The 21767-nt window shown below is 33.3% G+C and overlaps 1 protein-coding gene across 2 annotated transcripts in view; it reads left to right on the top strand.

Moving 5' to 3' along the window:
* PDS5A (PDS5 cohesin associated factor A) overlaps window positions 1-21767 on the top strand; it is a 143060-nt gene that overhangs the window by 48967 nt on the left and 72326 nt on the right. For both annotated transcript variants that reach the window (XM_004764023.2, XM_004764024.3), the window contains exons 3-11: window positions 3386-3589; window positions 4696-4782; window positions 5263-5360; window positions 9640-9766; window positions 11675-11755; window positions 13540-13680; window positions 17403-17518; window positions 19915-20009; window positions 20895-21040. In XM_004764023.2, coding sequence (XP_004764080.1) covers window positions 3386-3589; window positions 4696-4782; window positions 5263-5360; window positions 9640-9766; window positions 11675-11755; window positions 13540-13680; window positions 17403-17518; window positions 19915-20009; window positions 20895-21040 — 1095 coding nt within the window. The remainder of the gene's footprint in view (window positions 1-3385; window positions 3590-4695; window positions 4783-5262; window positions 5361-9639; window positions 9767-11674; window positions 11756-13539; window positions 13681-17402; window positions 17519-19914; window positions 20010-20894; window positions 21041-21767) is intronic.

Below are 21767 nucleotides of genomic sequence, written 5' to 3'. Positions count from 1 at the left end.
TAATTTGGTATTTTTCTAACTGCTTGCAATGGAAATGTAGATCACTGGTTTTTCATTCTTCTTTTGTAGTTTATACATTTAAGGCTCTAAATTTCCTATAAGTACAACTTTAACTGCATCCCCCAACTATTGATAGTTTATATTTTCATTGTCATTTAGTCCAGAAAATTTTCTGAATTCCATTATAATTCGTCGAGCATTTGACTTTCACTAAATATATAAGGAAGAAAGATAAAAGCAGCATTATTATAAACTTTCCTTATAGTAAGGAAAAAGGGATAACTTATCAATTTGTTTGAAGCCAGTACAACCTCATTTCTAAAATGGACAAGGTTGGGGGCACTTGGGTGGCTCAGGTGATTAAGAATCCAGCTCTTGGTTTCGGGACAGGGTCATGATCTCAGGGTCATGGGATTGAACCCCATGTTGGGCTCCATGCTTAGTGCAGAAAATGCTTGAGATACTCTCCCTTTCCTTCTGCCCTTCCCCCTTTTCATCCAGTCTCTTTAAAATAAGGAAAAACAAAAAATCTTTAAAAGATTTTTTAAAAAATAAAATGGACAGAGTTGTCTTTAGAAATCTCTGTTATAGGTAAGTTTCTTTTGTGAATAAAGTAATTGAAATTACAATTTCAATTTAATTGAAATTAAAAATTGAAGTAATATAATAGCATCTCAAACCTAGCAATGTACAAGTGTTATAACCTAGTTGGTGTTATTTTAAAATGGAAACTTGGGCTAGAATTAGATTTTAGGAATGGAAACTTGGATTAAAATTAGAAGACCAGTCAGTGAGATTTACTTTACTTACAGAATTAGGAGGAAAATATGATCACCTCAGCATGCCCAGAAAAAGATGATAAAATTCAATACATATGATAAAGTCAGCTTCTGTATGATTTATTTCACCTAGTATAATACCCTGAAGGTTCATCCATGTTACCATGAATAGCAAGATTTCATTATTTTTTATGTTAGATTAATATTCTAGTGTGTGAGTATGAGTGTGTGTGTGTGTGTGTGTATCGCCTTTATTCTCTTCTCTATCGGTGGACATTTAGGTTGCTTCTGTATCTTGGCTATTGTAAATAATGCTGCAATAAACGTAGGGGTGCATGTATCTTTTCTAATTAGTTTTTTATTTTCTTCAGGTAAGCACCCAGAAGTGGAATTATTGGGGCATGTGGTACTTCTATTTTTAATTTCTTGAGAAACCTCAATGCTGTTTTCCACAGTGGCTACACCCATTTACATTCCCACCAACAGTGCAGGAGGGGCCCTTTTTCTTCACATCTTCTCTAATACTTGTTATTTCTTGTATTTTTGATACTAGCCGTTCTGATGGGTGTGAGGTGATATTGCATTGTTGTTTGCATTTGTATTTTCCTGATGATTAGTGATTAGTTGAGCATCTTTTTATGTGTCTTGGCCATCTTGATATCTTCTTTGGAAAAATGTCTGTTCGAGTCCTCTGCCCATTTTTAAAAATTAGATTATTCGGGTTTTTTGTTGTTGGGTCTTACTGGATCTTTATATATTTTGGATATTAACCCCTTACCAGATATATCATTTGCAAATAAATATCTTCTATTCAATAGATTGCCTTTTTTGGCTTATTGATGATTTTCTTTGCTGTGCAAAAGCTTTTTAGCTTGATGTAGTCCCAGGAATTTATATTTTGGGGGGTTTTTAAAGATTTTATTTATTTATTTGACAGAGATCACAAGTAAGCAGAGAGGCAGGCAGAGAGAGAGAGAGAGAGAGGAGGAAGCAGGCTCCCCACTGAGCAGAGAGCCTGATGTGGGGCTTGATCCCAGGACCCTGGGATCATGACCTGAGCTGAAGGCAGAGGCCTTAACCCACTGAGCCACCCAGGCACCCCCAGGAGTTTATTTTTGCTTTTGTTTCCGTTACTTTTGGAGACAGATCCAGAAAAATACTGCTTAAGGTCAATGTCTAAAAGATTACTGCCAGTGTTTTCCTTTAGGAGTCTTATGGTTTCAGGTATTACATGTAGGTCTTTAATCCATTTTATATTTGTGTGTGGTCCAGTTTTATTCTTTTGCATGTAGCTGTCCAGTGGACACTTGTTGAAGAAACTGTTATTTCCCCATATTCTTGCCTCTTTGGTGGATTGATTGACCATATAGGCTTGGGTTTATTTCTGAGCTATATGTTCTGTGCTAATACCCTAGTGGTTTGTTTTTTCTTAAATTCTCTTTTCTTTTTATTAAAGTGTAATTGACACACAGTGTTACATTAGTTTCATATGTACAGCATGGTGATTCCACAACTTTATGCATTATGCTGTGCTCACCACAAGTGTAGCTACCATCTCTCACCATAAAACATCATTATGATATCACTGACAATATTTCTTTCATCCCCATGACTTATTCATTGCATAAGTGGAAGCCTGTGCTTACAACTCCCTTCACTCATTTTCCCCATCCCCTATTAACCACGTAGTTTTGATTATTACAGCTCTGTGGTATGCCATGAAATCTGGGATTATGATACCTTCAGCTTTGTTCTTCTTTCTCAAAATTGCTTTGACAATTCAGGGTCTTTTGTGATTCCATAGAAATTCTGGGATTTTTCATTGTAGTTCTGTGAAAAAATACTATATATATATATTTTTCTATGGGAATTGCATTGAATCTGTAGACTGCTTTGGGCAGTATGAATATTTTAACAGTATTCTTCCAAATAATGAGCATTGGTTTTTGTTTTAGAGTGATTCTAAAATGTACATTTGGTAATTTTGTAATTACAAACAATAAGAGAGGTTATTTTATAATTACAACTTTTAATCAGAAGTACAGCTACAGGGCGCCTGGGTGGCTCAGTGGGTTAAAGCCTCTACCTTAGGCTCAGGTCATGATCCCAGGGTCTTGGGATTAAGCCCCGCATCAGGCTCTCTGCTCAGCAGGAAGCCTGCTTCTCTTCCTCTCTCTCTGCCTACTTGTGATCTCTGTCAAATAAATAAATAAAATCTTAAAAAAAAAAGTACAGCTACATAAAAATGCTTAAACATGGTTTTCTTTTGTGAAATCCAAAACCTACTAAAGTGTGAAATGAGAGCAGTTTGAAAGAGTCTAAATCAAGGCAGCTTTGATAATAAAATATAAAAGAAACATAATTGATGATATTGTAGAATATCAAACGAATCTGGTTGTATGTATGAGACTAAGAATTTTTTTATCTGGGTTAAATTTTACCTAAAATGATCAGTCTTAAATGAAGATTTACACAAATTGATTGTGAATCCTCTGATAGTAACTAGTAGTTTGTGTTGTAATGGACATGAGTTTTTAAAAATATATGTCTTCTAATTTGTAAATATCAGGAGTTGAGTATTTTTTTCTTTTTATGTACTTTTACAGATGGTAGTAAAAACTTTTATGGATATGGATCAGGACTCAGAAGATGAAAAACAGCAGTATCTCCCACTAGCCTTGCATCTTGCATCTGAATTTTTCCTCAGGAATCCCAATAAAGATGTGCGTCTCCTTGTAGCATGTTGTTTGGCTGACATTTTTCGAATCTATGCCCCAGAAGCTCCATATACTTCCCATGATAAACTTAAGGTAAATAAAATCTTTACAGAATTAGTTTACTTTTATACTTTATACTCTAGCTTATCTTTAAGAATTAGCTTTTATTATTACTCACCTGTCATCATCATAAGATTATATCTTAAGTTGTAAAACAGATGAATTATTCAGTTAAAATTCATTGTATATCCACAAAAATGACCGGTATCTTTATTGAGGCATTGAAAGATGTAGATCGGAACTAACCCCTGTCTGCTCTATGTAACCTTCATGGTAACCCATCACAAAGCCCAGGTGATTGAATTGAAGGGATAAATAGTAGGTTAGTGACACTTTATAAAACAATAGTGTAACAGAATTTATGTATTCAGATGATTCTTTCACCCTGCACAGTACATGCAAAATTATATTCTGCTTATCTCAGAGGTTTCTGCCTTTGTTTAAAATGTTTGAGGAACTCTTTTAAATTGATCTCTTTGAGCTAACTTCATATTCTTAATAATTTTTTTCCCGGCAAATTTTAGTATTTTGAACTGCCTTCTTTTCAATTGTCCTAAAGTCATTTTTTTGCATGTTGATTCTATTTTGGGTTAAAACTTCTTAAGGAAAAAAAAAAGCTTTTAAAGCTTACTAAGAAATGGCATACTATTGTTATGAAAAGCACAACCCTTGAACCAGTCTATTATTATTTTTGTTCCAAACAAGTTTGTGGTCACATATCAGATTCAAACTTCTGAAAATTACTATTTTCATGTAGGAAATAGTAATGGAAAGACTCTTGTCCAGGTCCTTAAAATGAAGATAATTGTTTGCCATGAGGCAAGATGAAGATAATGAGTAAAGTGGACATTCTGTAGTAGAAGAAAGGGCAACAAGATAGAGAATTTATGGTTCTCCAAGAATGAGAAAGACAAAAAAGTTATGCCAGTAATAATTTTTATTATCATTTTTAAAAGATATAATTTGCTTTGTTCTCATTATCTGGAGTAATGGACTAAGCCAGTCCCAAGTCATTTGGCTAAGGAGAATTTTCTTTTATTGTATTTAATGGAGAATATGTATACAGACTATTATTAGTGTATTATGAAAGAATGATAAGTATTTGTATCTAAATTAATTTTATCATTTTTTTTTAACAGGACATATTTTTGTTTATTACCAGACAATTAAAAGGTTTGGAGGATACAAAGAGCCCACAGTTTAATAGATACTTTTATTTATTAGAGGTAAAAATAAAATTTAATAAATATCACACTATTCATGTAATAGAAAATTCCTTACAGTAATTTTTTAATGTAGGATGAATTTTTTGTTTTATACAAATCCCACTTAATAAAATGTCTTTTTTAAGATAAAGTACATTCCACTGAAAAACCTATTACTTGAAACTCTATTTTCATCTTTCTGTTTTTATTTCTAATCTGAAGAGGAATTAAGTTGAATTAATTTTCACTTGCTTATATTTAGTATATATATATATCTACTAATCTCTAACAATTTAGTATTTTTCCACTAGAGTAAGTTAATGCCAACAGATACATCTTTTTAAAGGTCACAGTATATGATAACTTTTAACAGCTTTAATTTTATATACTTCTGTAAGCTTTAATAGAGATTCGTAATTCTATAAATTGTAGTATTGAATTTGCTTTTGTGTAGCTATTCTGTGCAAGTGTAAATATCTATTATTTATTTATTTATTTAAGAACTTAGCTTGGGTTAAATCATACAACATCTGCTTCGAATTGGAAGATTGCAATGAAATTTTTATTCAGCTTTTTAGGACTCTCTTCTCAGTGATCAAGTAAGTTATTTTTTAAGCATTACTGTTTGTCTCTTTCCTTGCTGTGCATTTTGAAGTATTGTGTACTTTGCCTGTGACTGTGATCTTTTAGATTTATAATGAAATGTTTCCCTTAGAAGACTTGGCATGAAGAGGAAAATAACCAAACCTGTTGTCTGAAAGCTGCTTTTGGTTTTATACCACTATTTTAGTTTAGGTATCAGTTATATTGGTTGACTCATAAATGTGATGTATGTGATAAATGTAATGAGTATTAAATTATGAAGTGGAAGTTATAAGTATTGTAAATAGCATTAGTGAGTGCTGAAAATCAGTACCTCAGTGGTTAAGCACACTGACTTCTCATTTTCAAGCAAGGAAAATACCTTAAGCATTGCTCCTTCTTTGGAGAAATAGGGAAATTAATGCATAGGGGAAGGGAGTGTGGTGGCTTGCCCAAGGACAAATTACTGAACAGGAGAGCCTAAACTCTGATTTCAGTTCAGTGTTTTGTTTTGTTTTATTTTTATTTTGTTTTCTATTTGTTTGTTTGTTTGGGGGTTTTTTGTGTTTGTTTGTTGTTGGTTTTTTTTGGTATAGTAAACCCAGCATCATCATGAGATACATTCTACAGCATTGCACTATATGCAAACATAATGTATCTCATATAAATTTTAAATTTTCTAGTAACCATGTTAAGAAAGGTTAAAAAGAAACAAATTAGATTTATTTCAATAATATACTTTATTCTACAGTATCCAAAAGCATTAATTTTTTTTAAGGTTTATTTATTTTAAAGAGAGAGAGCATGGGCAAACATATATGCGAGCAGGGAGAAGGGCAGAGGGGGAGAGAGACTCTTAAGCAGACTCCCCACTGAGCTTGGAGCCTGACATGGGGTTCAATTTATGACCCTGAGATCATGACCTGAGCTAAAATCAGGAGTCCAACAATTAACTGACTGAGCCACCCAGGCACCCACAAAAGCATTATTATTTCAACTTGTGGCTCTGTCCCTACTACATGTTTTCAGTGGCCATGTGGCTATTGGCTTCCATATTAGATAGCACACTTCTAGAGTTTTCTGTAGATTTTTTTTTTATGGATACTGTGCTATCATGCTTTCTGTTTCCCTAGAGTGGTAGGAATAGAATTTAACCTGGCATATATAGGAAAGAACTAGACTGAACTGGTGTAGAAATGGAAGCTTATAAAGAGACTGCATGAGAAAAAGCTTCCTTTGGCAACTAAATGAAGGCATGAAAAAAAGGATAAACTGTATAAACTACACCTAAAGATGTAAGTTTGTTGTTGACCTAATTAATTAATTCATAGTGAGCTAGGAGTAAATAAAAGACTTGGCTTTTGGAAGCGCCAACGTGGCTCAGTCGGTTGAGTGGCCAGCTCCTGACTTTGGCTTAGGTCATGATCTTGGGATCCAGGAATTGAGCCATGTGTTCCCTGCTCAACAGGGAGTCTGCTTAAAGATTCTCTCCCTCTCCTGCCCCTTCCCCTGCTTGCGCTCTCCTGGTCTCTCTCGGACAACTCTCTCAAACAAATAAATTTTAAAAGACTTGCCTTTTGAAAGAGGAACTCATTATTTTGTATTTACTGACACATTTACCATTTGTCTGGTGTTCTTCATTTCTTTGTGTCAACGCAGATTTCTATGTGGTATTGTTTTTCTTCAGTCTGAAGGACTTCTTTAACATTTCTATAATTCTGATCAGGTGCTGATAGATTTCTTTTGGTTTTGTATGTCTGAAAATGTCTTTATTTCACTTTCATTTTTGAAAGTTATTTTCATGGTAAAAATTATACATTGATAGGCTATTTTCTTTTTCTTCGTTTGTTTGTTTGTTTTTTCTCTTTTAGTACTTTTAAAGATGTTGCTCCATTTTCTGGTTTTCATTGTTTCTAGTGAAAAGTTTTGTCATTTTTAATCTTTGTTCCTCCGTCATAATGTATCTTTTTTCTCTACCTACTTTTAAGATTTTTCTCTTCATTGCTGGTTTTAAACAATTTGATTATGATGTACCATGGTGGAGTTTTCTTTTTCTTGTGCCTGGGGCTCGTTGAGCTTGGATATGTGGGTTTACCATTCTGATTACAAGATACCCTATGAATTGTGAGATTTTCCAGTTTGGTTGGAACATGTTCTATTCTAAGACCTTTGTAAATTCCAAGGATTATTCCCTCTGCTCCTTTCAGGTGGTGCCTTTCCCAGACTCCAGACATTTCTTCACATACATGTACTGATCAGTAAGCAAGCACTTGAAGACTCAGGGATACCTTTACAGACCTGCTTTCTGAATAGGTCTCCCCCTCTGATCTTCTGCCCTGCAAACTCTAGTCTTTCCAGACTTAGAAAAACCACTAGGCTCTGTCAGTATCTTCCCTTCCCTTACTGCAGCCTGGAAAATGTTTTCCTCTCTGAGCAACATGTGCATGATGTGCAGTGTCTGAAAACTGTCATTTCGTGTATTTTCTTCAGTTTTTTAGTTAGTTTGAGGTAGGAGGTTAAGTCCTACCCAATTATTGAATCTTGACTAGAACCAGTGGAAATCATTTTAAGCTGCTTTGTTTCTCTTCACTCTAATTCTTTCCTTTCTGTAAGTATATTTGGGTCTGAGAGTTAAATACTCTCTTCAGTTTTTTTGCATCAGTCTGAATATTTCTATTTTTTCACCCTTGCACACACTCCCCCCGACACTATATAGTTGATCCTTCATGATCTTGGCCTTTAGTAAACAGGATATTTGAAAGTGGGTATGCTATAGTGGTATCTTTCTAAAACTTGGAGGAAACTGTATCTAATGTGAGAATTTTTCCACCAGCTTCAGAAATTTTCATCTTTCATTTTACCACCAAGTGTTCAACAGGTCTCTTATACATTATTTCAGGTTAATTTTTTTAAAAGTAAGAGAGGGGCGCCTGGGTGGTTCAGTGGGTTGGGCCTCTGCTCTCTGCTCAGGTCATGGTCTCAGCATCCTGGGATCGAGCCCCATGTCGGGCTCTCTGCTGAGCAGAGAGCCTGCTTCCCCTCTCTCTCTGCCTGCCTCTCTACCTATTTGTGATCTCTCTCTCTCAAATAAATAAAATCTTTAAAAAATAATAATAAAGGGCGCCTGGGTGGCTCAGTGGGTTAGGCCGCTGCCTTCAGCTCAGGTCATGATCTCAGGGTCCTGGAATCGAGTCCCGCATCGGGCTCTCTGTTCAGCAGGGAGCCTGCTTCCTCCTCTCTCTCTCTCTATGCCTGCCTCTCTGCCTACTTGTGATCTCTCTCTCTCTGTCAAATAAATAATCTTTTAAATAATAATAAAAAAATTAAAAAGTAAGAGATACATAAATGATGTTAGAATTTTGCCTTGATTTAAACTTTTCTATATCCCTGTATCTGTAGTATCACTAAATTGTATCATTTCTCTTGATTTATCTCTACATATATATCTGATAAATGTGAAAATGGATATTTCAAGTCTTTAGTTAAGATGTGGGCAGAGAGAAGCCTAGATGTTCTACTCGTTTTTAGCAGTTTTATAGCCAATCTTCTTAGGTTAAGTACTGGATCAGCGGTAGAGATGTATTTATTGAGGAGGCCTACAGTTGATACTTCACTGGCATGGCTTAGAAAGTAGGACTAAAGCTGATTCTAGGCTTTATACCTTGTTGACTTCTCATTTTGTTTGAAATTCTTTGTGAGATACCTAAATGACATTTTCAGAAACTTCTAGTCATAAATTCTGTTAAAAATTTTATATCAGACTTTTGATTTTCAGTATCGGTAAACTAAAATCTCTAGCGACAAAGATATTATAGCTAAAATTACTTGTATTGGCTAAGGTTTTTTGGGTGTTTATAGTTTCATTTTGGAAAGCGTATTAATATGTAAAAGGATAAAAAACTGTCTATTATCATTATCGTGTAGTTTTTTTTGTTTTCTTAATTTAAATGTTATCACCTTTTAAAATCTGGGGACATATAAGCAGGATGTCCTTTCTTTGAAGTTGATGTTTTTGTTTGGTTGATTTAACCCACTCTTTGACTCCTAATTGTGTGATGACTTAATTCATTTTAAAAGTCTTTGATTTTGTAAACTACTTTACAACAATACCTTAAGCTGTTGTTCTAGTTAGCAGAGCGAGAACGTAAATAGAACACCGAGAACGTAAATAGAACAGTCACAATTTCTTTGCCATTAATTAGTATGCTTTCTTCAAGTAACAATTCTTTTATCTGAGATCGTTGTTTTAAACTGGGAAGTATAATTTTCAAGCCTGATTTTTTTTTTTCCTTTAAGCAATAGCCACAATAAGAAGGTACAAATGCACATGCTAGACTTGATGAGTTCTATCATCATGGAAGGTGATGGAGTTACTCAAGAATTATTGGACTCCATTCTTATTAACCTCATTCCTGCACATAAGGTCTGTATAATATGAAGATATTAAGGGCTATGTTTAAAGATAGTACTACACATATAAAACATAATTGTTTTCCACCGTTTGCAATTTCACATAATTATTCCCACTCTCATTTTCTAGCCCCAACAAAATACTGTAACACACATCAGTCTTAGAGGTATTGTTTTTAGGAGATTTATTGATTAACATATATTATAGAAGATTTTCATTCAGTAAAGTGCTTCCTGTTTTCAGGAACACAAAAATCTTTCACATTCACTTACCTGTAATGTGGGAATTAGAAAGTACTGTCTTGGTTAGGTGTTTGTTTTTTGTTTTGGGTTTTTTTTGTTTGTTTGTTGTAGGATTTTTTGGGAAGGAAAATGTAGTTCCTTCTTTGTAACACAGATGTGGGACATAGGAATTGTATTAATTCTCAGAATCCATTTTTCTTGGGCATTTTCAGAAAAAGATTTGTGCAGAAGCAGGAACTGTACGGTTTAATGTTAAGGGGAAAGAGATGATTCATAGCTGTATATTTCTCCCTGTTTGGTTTTTCTGTTTTTCTCTGTTACTTCTTCCTAAGGACCTGAAGGACTTAGCTTTCCACAAGCTCCACCACAGGGCTGGATTCAGTTATACCGTATTTTTGATATTCTTCTAATGGTTCAGTGACCTATTATCAGATGTTAGATAACAGTGTATCTAATAATGCACTTATCTAATGCAATTAATTAGAAGTTTTTCTTTTGCTTCCAAATATTATTTGCATTTTATTAATTCAAATGAATCTTTAATTTGCCAAAATTTTAAGAGTAATGGTGGGGGGGACATATCAGGCAAAATAAGAGGGGAAAAACAGAGGAATAAATAGCATATATGGTGTTTATATTCTAGTTAGTATTTTTATGATTAGGAAATATATATACTGTTTTAGGAAATAGAAAGGTTACCTTAATTTTGAACTAATTTCTTACCCTTTTTTCAGTGGAATAAAATCTTAGAGCAAGGGTCAAGAAGCTATGTCTTGTAGAACAAATCTAGTTTATTACCCATTTATATGAAAAGTTTTTTTGAATACAGCCATCATCATTCATTTTCATTTTGTCTGTGGCTGTTTCACACTCAACAGCAGAATTGTGTAGTTGCAGCAGTAACTGTAGGACTCAAAAAGCCTAATATTTCCATCTGGTTCTTTGCATAAAAATGTTGCTGATTACTCACCTAGAGTATAGGGTTTCCCAGCCTCTTTTTTGGAAGAGATGCAAGATGATGGTGAATGAATCTGTTTAGTCCAAAACTTCAAAGTGTAGAGATGCTGATAGGTACTCTTTAAAATAAGAAATCCATTTCCAAATGTGTTTTTAAAAATTGAATATGTCTTTTCTGTGGCCTTTCTCAGACCCTTTAATTTGTTATAGTGCACTGGTAATCTTGAGGGGCAAACACAGTAATCCGTGTTTCAAAACTATCTTAATTGACCAAGTGTTTTTCTTGGAACACTTTCCAGGTGTACTATTTCTTAGATCACACATTGATAAGACAATGAAGTACTTGGGATGGTGGGTTACATGGGGGTTGGGAGGGTGGGAGGTTGGTGTATTTATTTAGAATACAGGGGTATAATTGGCGGGTCAGATTGGTTAACAAACCCGAAAAGCCTTAGGTCCATTTTCAGTTTAATAAAACTAAACAAAAAAAAGAGTTCGACTTTGGCTGTCTAGTATATTTTAGGTTTTTATTTATAGTGCTATTTGCAACTTCTGCATTTAAGACCACTTGACTAGAGAATATTAGGTAAAACCTTGAATGGGGTTCAGTGATATTTTTTGCTTTATAGTTTGGCAATTTGAAGATTATAGTGTTATCATGGTTCTTTCTCATAAACTCACAAATTCATTTGTAACCTTGCATATTTTTATTGTGTTTCAGAACTTAAATAAACAGTCCTTTGACCTTGCAAAAGTCTTACTGAAAAGGACAGTCCAAACTATTGAGGCATGCATTGCCAATGTATGTATTTCTGTTTATATTTATTCCATAATTGTGTAATTATTAATCCATTGTATTAATTAATGAGACCTTTCACATACAGTTTCGTGTAGCCTATAAACGGTTTCATCTATTTAAAACAAATACATAAAAGAACTGATATATCCAGATGTGACCAAATCCAATATAACTGTGTAAGCTTTGACATTATTTTTAAATGGCGTAAGAGTATATCTTATAAAAACTTGTCCACAACTCCCACCCCTCTTTTGCTGCCTTTATATTTAACTTTTTATCTCCTGAGTATGCTGATCTCTTTCACTTTCTCCTTCCTTCTTTACCTTTATTTTTCTAGGTCATTCCTCTGAACTCTTCTTTCTTTCTTAAATAGCTGTTGTATATTAATAAAAATACTTTCTTCTTTATTGAAGTTTTTTTAACTTAAAAAAAATCAATAAGTGACAATAAAAAATTTTTAATTCTTACTAATATAGCAGTTCATTCCATTGTTTGCACATTTGCTCACATTCATGTCTATTTTTTCACATACTCTGTGTAAAATTTTGAATTGTCTGTATTTATATGATTTTTCTCTATTTTGAAATTATCTCTTTTTAATATAAATGACTATAAATATTTCTTTAAATTGACATATATCCATAATTTATCTAACCGTTCCTTATTATTTTGCATTTAGATTATTTCAGTGTTTTCCTTTAATAGCTATTTTCTTCAGTATAACATTTATCTGTTTTTGAATTATTTTCCACATATAAAAACCCAGGTGAGAGTATATTAATGGTATGAATTATTAGTATTATTTATATTACTAAACTAATATTTAAACATGGTAGAAGAAAAGTTTCTTTTCACAAAAGAATATATAGTGGAAAGTGTCTCTCTTCAACTCTGGATACCCTAATCTCGGTTTTCAGAAATAACCATTAAAGTAGACTTTAGTATATCCTTCCAGAATTAGTGTTCTATGCGTGGTCATTTTTGTATATGTGTATTTTTTAAAACTATTTTTTTATTTTTCCAAGGTGTGCATAGTAAGTGTAATATTTTCGAATTTTTAACATGTGTTGGTTTTCAAAGGAAATATATTGTTTGATGATACTACCAAATATACAGGCTACATCAGTTATGTGCAGCTGCCTCTAGCATTTTTAAATATAATATTTTTTTCCTACGTGTGTATGTGTATTGTCAGGGAACGTTAGGCATCTTTTAATTTGTGCTTTTGATATTCTCTTTGTTTCTTTCTAGCATTCTTTTAAATTATCAGTTAGCTTTGGTATCATCACTTTTTTTCTCTTGATACTCTTAGTCAAAATCTTTTTGACTTTGGGCATTTAAAAAAATAAGAATTCAGCCCCCACCTTTAAGTATTCTTTATTACTAAACTCATGGCAAAATTAGTCAGACTTAAGTAACAAAAAGATTGAGACTTTAAAATTTTTCTATTATAAGGAAATTTATCTATGAAATTTTTTATAGTGGATTACATAAACTATCAAAGTTGTTTTGTTTTTATGGAAGATTCCTAGAAATACCATCTTAATTTGAAAAAAAAGCTAACAACTGAATTCCTTTTTCCCTATTACATTCATAATTAGATATTTAGAGGTTTATTCTGTTTTAGTGACTATTCTATCATATATTAGTAACTGAAATCTGTTTCATCTCCTTCAGTTGTATATGTAATGCCTAATTATATCTTTTTTAGACAGGTTTATTAAAAAAAGTCTGTCCAAGTTTTTAAGTGAAATAGATATTTTATTTTTGTTTAATATCTCCTTTAGTTTTTCAATCAAGTCCTGGTGCTGGGAAGATCATCAGTAAGTGATTTGTCAGAACATGTATTTGATCTGATTCAGGAACTTTTTGCAATAGATCCTCATTTGTTATTATCTGTCATGCCGCAGCTTGAATTCAAACTAAAGGTAGGACTGATTATAAGTTTTAAGTTTTTTAAGCTTTAAGAGAAAAATTTATATGTAACTGTAAAAGATATAAATATTGTTTTTCTCTTATAAAAGAATAAAATGGGAGTTTAGTTTATCTTCTTACAGTTAGTTAAGGTATACATTTTTAATCATTTCAGTAAAACAGTCTCATCTAGGTGTAATAGAGTTACATGGGAAAATTATAACTCTCTTAGTTGTTAAAATCTGATTAACAGAGTGACACAATAATAGATTTGAAAAATGGTATTATCCCTTGTAATACTTTTTTTTTTTTTTAAGATTTTTTATTTATTTATTTGACAGACAGAGATCACAAGTAGGCAGAGAGGCAGGCAGAGAGGAGGAAGCAGGCTCCCTGCCGAGCAGAGAGCCCGATGTGGGACTCGATCCCAGGACCCCGAGATTATGACCTGAGCCGAAGGCAGCGGCTTAACCCACTGAGCCACCCAGGCACCCTGTAATATATATTATTATTAAATAGTATTTATTATTAGGTAGATACATTTTCAAACATCAAAACATTTCAAACTGACTGCTCAAAGGATCTTGATTATAACGACATGAACCTTCCATAGTATAGATCAAGGACAAAACTTTTACTGTATGACTTGGGGCATATCTTATTTTTTATAGCCAAGTAAACAAGGGATTCATAACTCCTCAAAAAATACGAAAAACTTATGACACTCGATCCCCTGTTCCAATTGAACTATGTGAGATAACAGCTTACATTTGCTCAATATTTTCAACTTTGTGAAAGGTTTTTTATATCTAATATCTTATTTGATCTTTAAACTGTGGTTTAGTTAGGACCAACATTATAGTTTTGAGTTTTGAGATGAAAAATTTAAGATGAAATAATTTTGCCTAGTTGCACAGTTAAAACGGACTTGTTAGAACTCCAGTTTTCAGACTCTTTCAGTATATATACATGATGGTTAAGAATTGTCCATGTTGGGGGTGCCTGCATGACTCACTTGGTGTTAAGCATTCTGCTCAGGTTATGATCGCAGGGCTGTGAGATAAAGCCCCATTGGGTTATGCACTTAGTGGGGAGTCTGTTTCTCACCCTCTCTACCACCCTACCCCACTCAAAAGCGCTGGACATGGAGCCTGTTTAAGATTCTCTCTTCCCTCTTCCTCTTCTCCCCCTCCAAAAAAATAAAGAATTGTCCATATTGTCTTTATTATAAATATTTATCACTTATAGTATAAAAGGACATTGTACCAAGCTTCTAAGAAAATCTATTACTTGAAAAATATTAAATGAAGAACAAGGTTTAGTGTCACTTTTTAATATTTTTATTTTAACAGCCTAAAGATGTTTCCATACCAAATTATTTCTAGGTATAAAGCATTAAAATATTTTCTGTCAATAGAGTGTGAATATGAAAAGTCACACCTCTTCAGTCTTTAAATAAGATTGCCATGATAGATGGGGGATGGAATTAAGAACTAGTTTTCTAGGTTTCTGTGTGTGGACTGAGACACCACCTCAGAGACACCAAATGGTTTTTGCACCAAAATCAGTTTACCATCACTATAATCATATTCCAACCTCACTCAAGAAATGTATTTTAAATTTTTATAAGGTAGGAGGGCAAGTTGTTGCTCAGTTTCAGTAGTTAAAAATATAAATATAAAATGTCACATCGTTTGAAATAATCACTAAGTCACTGAAGTAGTCACAAACAAGTAGGATAAAACTTCCAATTAATTTAGTTTTTGACGTTTAGGCAGTAGACTGATTTTTCTTCAAAAAAAAAAAAAGTCGTGTTGGTTAGTTGATTGGATTTACTAAAAGGTCCTGATCTGTGTTGTGGTCACATTGCTTGAGAAAAATTTTGTCAAAGAAAACAGTTTTTTTAATTACAAATATTAAAGCTTTATACCATTTTCATTTTTACCTCTTTGATAAGGGTGCCTGTTTTACCCACAAAACTGCTTTTCCTGAAAGATAAACTATTCGTAACAAAGACCATATCCCATGTTCTTTATTTTTTTACCCTGCTTTTTCCATGAGTATTTTTTTATTGGATATCTGGTATTACTGTAGACACACATTGTATATGAATGGTTGAGAAAATTAGCAATTGCTTTTTGTTACTGCCTTTATTTTCCTAGTCAATATGTGGTTTTTAAAGTTTCACATTTTACATGGTTTCAGAATAACTTAATTTATAGTAAGATGTGACATCACTAGTGAAACTGAAACAATTCATAGCATATATTGATTCAGGATAAGAAAATTGGAGGTCTTTATAAAAAAAAATTTCAAACTAAGTTTTGATTTTTTAATAATGTTCTGTTTTGCTGACCTTTTAGATCTTCTTAATATTCTTGTTATTCTATTAAAATGAGTTTTCCTGGGGTGCCTGGGTGGCTCAGCTGTTAAGCATCTGCCTTTGGCTCAGGTCATGATCCCAGGGTTCTTGAATCAAGTGCCATGTCTGGCTCCCACCGTGTCTTGGTCCCTGTTCCACGGGAGCCTGCTTCTCCCTCTCCCACCCTACCCCACCCTGCCCCCCCTTGCTTGTGTTCCTTCTCTCTCTGTCTCCCTCTGTCAAATAAGTCAATAAAATCTTTTTAAAAAATGAAAGTGAGTTTTCCTAAATCATGACATTCTTCAGTGTTATTTTCTCCAGTAACTTAGGGGATCTCCGTTTTTGTTTTGTTTTGTTTTTTTTCAAGATTATGTATTTATTTGAGATAGAGCAAGAGTGAGGGAGCCAGAGCAAGAGCTGGGGGAGGACAGAGAGAGAGAGAAGGGGAGCGGGAAGCCTGATGTGGGGCTGGATCCCAGGAACCTGAGACCATGACCCGAGCCAAAGGCAGAATCCTGGTCGACTGAGCTACCCCAGGTCCCTAGGGGATCCTTGATTAAAATTTCATATATCAAAACCTTAATTGGGGGGCGCCTGGGTGGCTCAGTGGGTTAAAGGCTCTGCCTTCGGCTCAGGTCATGGTCCCAGGGTCCTGGAATCGAGCCCCACATCAGGCTCTCTGCTCAGCGGGAAGCCTGTTTCCCTCTCTCTCTCTCTCTCTCTCTCTGCCTACCTCTCCGCCTACTTGTGATCTCTCTCTCTGTGTCAAATAAATAAATAAAATCTTAAAAAAAATAAAAAAAGTTTAAAACCTTAATTGGTAGGAGTTTATGTTGGAGTTCAAATGGCAGAACGATTTCTTATAAGAAAACTTAGTAGGATGGGGGCCTCCCGGGTGGCTTAGCCTGTTAAGCACTCTTGATCTCAGAGCTGAGTTCAGGCTCCACATTGGGCTCCACAGTGGATGTGGAGCCTACTTAAAAAAAAAAAAAAGAGAAAGAAAGAAAAGAAAACTTACCAGGGTGGGAATTATTTGCAGCTTTGCCTTTCACAGAATTTTTTCCAAGACTCTTAGAGAATGTTAGAATTGAATGATTATCTTAGTATTTCTACAGTGTCTGTGTAGATTGCAAATAAGCAGTGAAGTAAGCATAAATTAGCAGTTGGAGGGGGTGTAAAATAAGAACAAAGAACAAGATGATGTGACATGGAATCACATCAATTTCTACATAGTAAATGAGAGCATATGATATTTTAAAGTTCTCATCGTTGTAAGTGGAAATAGGAAACTGTAGCTTCTCAGGAATGATTCATGTTGTTTTCTGTAATCTGATGAATAAACTTTGGCTTCATTTATTTTCTCTTTTTCCTTAGAGCAATGATGGAGAAGAGCGATTAGCTGTTGTTCGACTTTTAGCTAAATTATTTGGTTCTAAAGATTCGGATTTGGCAACACAGAATCGTCCTCTTTGGCAGTGTTTTCTTGGACGGTAAGAGAATATATAATTCTATGGATTCTGACTTGTATGTTTTGGAGGCCAGTCAGTATGGTCCATTTGATTAAAACCACTCGTACCAAAACTTTAATTGATATGTGGTGGGTTTTTTGTTTGTTTGTTTGTTTTTTAAGTGTCTATTGCTCTTCCTTGGAGAACAAGTTACACATCAGATTTTTTATGAAGAATGCTTATTATTTACCACATAACACTTTTTAATCTTCCTGTGCTACAATAATGTCATTAGAATAAATAGGTAGGCAATATCTGAGAATGTTCCATCTTAAGATTTTTAAATCATGAGACTGAAGACATAATGATCCAGCCCATGCCATTTTTCAGTCCAATAATGTATTCATTTACTAGTGTTTATTGTTTAGATCTGTAGCTTATCTAATTGAATGATGTATGTTATGAACTAATTTGGTATTATAGTACGATTTTGAAATTGAAAATGACGCTCTTGATTCAGATAATTTTTAATGTTCCTTCTCGAGAACTTAGAATTATTAGGATCTATTCAACTTGATGATAAGGTTAAAAAATATCTTTGAAATTTATCAAATTCCCTCTTGCATTCCATTTACATGTTTCTTGCTTCAGACCATGAAAAGTCTGTTTTTACTCTTAGTATTCTGGAGAATATTTAAGATTCATCATTGTTTAATTCAGCTGATTCAGAAGGTGGGCTTAGAAATTTTCTTAAGTTCATTATAATGATCCCAAGTTAGATTTGCCAGTTATATTTTGATATTTGAGAAATCTCTGACACTGACTATCTTAATTTGCTTAGACCAGGCCATTTTGAAGGTCTGTAAATGCTGGCTATTTTGAATAATTAAACTTGATTTTATGACAACTTAAAATAGAGGGAATGAAACAACTAACAACTATACTCGTCAATAAACAAAAGAGGAGTGATTCTGTCCTTGTGATTGCATCGATGTTTATAGCAAAACCAATAACTTATAAAAACTAAATCAACTGTAAGAAACTTCTTATATTCATAATTTTATATTCACTGATATTTCTAATAGTCAGTCTCCTTCATATTTCTACATATGAAGCATTCATTCATTGAATTCATTAAAACAAAGAAGTATTACCAGTGTATCTGTTTTACTGTATTATTTCCCTTAATTATTTAGCAATAAGTGTTTTGATACTTTGTAATTTAGTTGATCGTAAATGGTAATGTTTTCATTTTTCTCTGGCAGTTAGAAAAGCCTGGGTGGCTCAGTGGTTGGGCCTCTGCCTTTGGCTCAGGTCATGATCTCAGGGCCCTGGGATCGAGCCCCACATTGGGCTCTCTGCTCAACAGGGAGCCTGTTTCTTTGCCTACTTGTGTTCTCTGTCTCTGTCAAATAAATAAATAAAGTCTTAAAAACAAATGTTTAAAAAAAAAAGAAAATTTATAAATCCTAAAATTATTGTAATTTTAGTCTTTACTTAGGAAAGTAAGAAAAAAGTAAGCTTTATTTATTAAGACGTTTATTGGGGCACCTGGGTGGCTCAGTCAGTTAAGCATCTGCCTTTGGCTTGGGCCATAGTTCTAGGATCCTGGGGCAGAGTGCTCCCTGCTCAGCAGCGAGTCTGCTTCTGCCTCTCCCCTGCTTGTGCTCTCTCTCTTTTTCTCTCTCTCTCAAATAAATTTTAAAAATATTTTTTTAAAAAGGCATTTATTATATAACTTTAATTGGTTATCTTATGAGATTACTTTAAAAATAGTTTTGCTTTTTAAAAACAGATTTTTATAATTAACAGTTGTTTTTAAATTGCCCATAATTTTAAATTTGAGATTTGCTAAGTTTACCTTTATTATGTACAGGCTGTGATCTACATGTGGTGTTTCATATTTACTGCATTTTTACAGTACACTAAACCTTTGAAAGAGTACTTTAATACAAGTTTGTCCCAGCATATGAAACTTTTTTGTTGTAAGGCAGTTATGACACATATATTTTATGAACTTACCTTTGAAGTTCTAGATCTGCCTCTCATATGATTTGTTTTCTACCTCTTCGTCCAGTATTTTCCCCTTTTAACTTTTATCAAGTAGATTTTGTAGGTTTTAAATTTTTATTTTTTGTTTTGTGTTATAACTAGGCTCTTAAATTTGGGGCTCCACAAAGTATGTAGTTTGGGTTGGGGGATGTGTTTATACTTTTGTTTTAGCATGGTAGACATTGTGTTTTCAAAAATGTTTTTGTGAAAATATGTATTTTTTTTATTTTCTCCCTTCAGAACATACTGTTATTATAAAGTAACACACTTTTTTATTGGTAACTGTTGTTTATAGGCACTTATGTAATGTAGATATGAAAATAATTATTTATTTGAAAATAATTATTTTGCCTTACAACTAATCTTCAACTACCCTTTCCATGTAGATTTAATGACATTCACGTTCCTGTGAGGTTAGAAAGTGTGAAATTTGCCAGTCACTGTTTAATGAATCACCCAGATTTAGCAAAGGATCTCACAGGTAAGCTGGCTGATTTATTATAAATACGAGAGTAATCACACAAATATATATTAGATGTGACCTTTGACCTTAAATTTAGTATCTGAAGAGGTTTTAACTCTGCCTCTACTTCAGTTTTTTATAAATCCTGGGCTGATAAGTGATTTTTTATATTTATACAATAAAATTACTCTTGAAATCTTCATATTGTAATCCTTCAGGATTTTTTGGAAATCATAGTTAGAGGAGGTAGACATTGGGTTTGGGCACAAATCATTATACCTATATGATAATTAAATTTAGAAACATAACTAATAATAATCCGGAAAGTGATTATCTCCTGGAGGAGACTAGAATTTCCCATTCTTAACTTGAACATTGAGCATTTGAACTTGCTTGTTTGGTATTGGCAAATAAAAGATTTTACCAAAAGAGAAGAATAATTTTTTGTTTTTATTTTGTTTGTATTGTAATTAAGTATCTTTTTTAGAGGTCATAGAATTCTAGTTACTCTGTATTTTATATTGTGTAATATACAGAAATATACCCATCAGCAAACTTGCTATAAGCATTTTTACTCTTTTTCTTTTACTTCTTTTAATTTGTATTGTAACTTAAGTTCTGAATATATAAATCAGATATTTCATTGTGATTTGACTTTTCCACAATAGTTGAGGTAAAATACATTATTTATTAAGATGTGACTCCAGTAAGAAATAGTGTGGTATATTTTATTTTGTGATTATGTAGGGTATTGTCACATCAAAAATGATTTTAATTCATGCCACTTTTTACAAACATTGTTTCAGTATGGATAGAAGCCTAAAGTGTTAGTCTTTTCTGTCATTCTGAACATGACAAGTATCATAGCTAACATTTAGCTTTAGTTTTTTTCTCTTATTACAGAGTATTTGAAAGTTAGGTCACATGATCCCGAAGAGGCTATTCGGCATGATGTCATTGTTACTATAATAACAGCTGCCAAAAGAGACCTTGCCTTAGTAAATGATCAGCTCCTTGGCTTTGTAAGAGAAAGAACACTGGATAAACGGGTAAAATCTGAGGAATTTTATTCTTTTGTAATTTATTATATTTAAAATGTTTGCTAAAGACAAATTATTTCTAAAGTTTTAATTTACCTTTTCAGTTATGAGTTTCAATAGAATAGTGAGTGATCACCTATGTTGTTTTTCTTACAGTTACCATTTTCAGAAGTGACCGCGTTGCATAAACTTAGCTGGATCTATCATTCATTGGGCTAAAAGAATATCATACTTTATATGAAAGTGATATTTCTATATCACTATGCCATGCTAAGGGTTATAGTGACAGTTGTATGTTCAGATACTTTTTTATGTGATTTCCTCTCTGTGGTTATAGTTAAAAACATGATTTGTTAAGGAAGACTAGTACTAAGAACAACAAAACCTGTTGCTAAGGAATAGTGTCAACTGTAAGCCAGAGACAGACATGCAGGGCAGGCTGATCAGGCATCGTATTAACAACTTGAACACAAGTTACCTTTTCATTGTGCTGTTTTATTTGGGGAATAGTTGAAAACACACTGTCCTCGTAAAACCAGTGTCCTTTAGCAGTAGTTTCAGAGTAAAACTATATTTCTTGGTTATAAAATACAGCAAAGGTATTCTTTAGGTTCTTTCTAACTATTTTGGTAGAATAGGCAAGTATGTCAGGTAGGCGCTATTTAACATGTTCAACTGTGTCACTAATTATAACTTTGAACAAGTTTTTCCTCTTGGCTTTTATTTAAATGAAATG

Source organism: Mustela putorius, unplaced genomic scaffold (genome assembly GCF_011764305.1).
Source record: "Mustela putorius furo isolate JIRA1106 unplaced genomic scaffold, ASM1176430v1.1 tig00000083_pilon_pilon_pilon, whole genome shotgun sequence".
Lineage (NCBI taxonomy): Eukaryota > Metazoa > Chordata > Mammalia > Carnivora > Mustelidae > Mustela > Mustela putorius.
The sequence above is the reverse complement of the archived record's forward strand: the minus strand, read 5'-3'. Positions and strand labels throughout refer to the sequence as shown.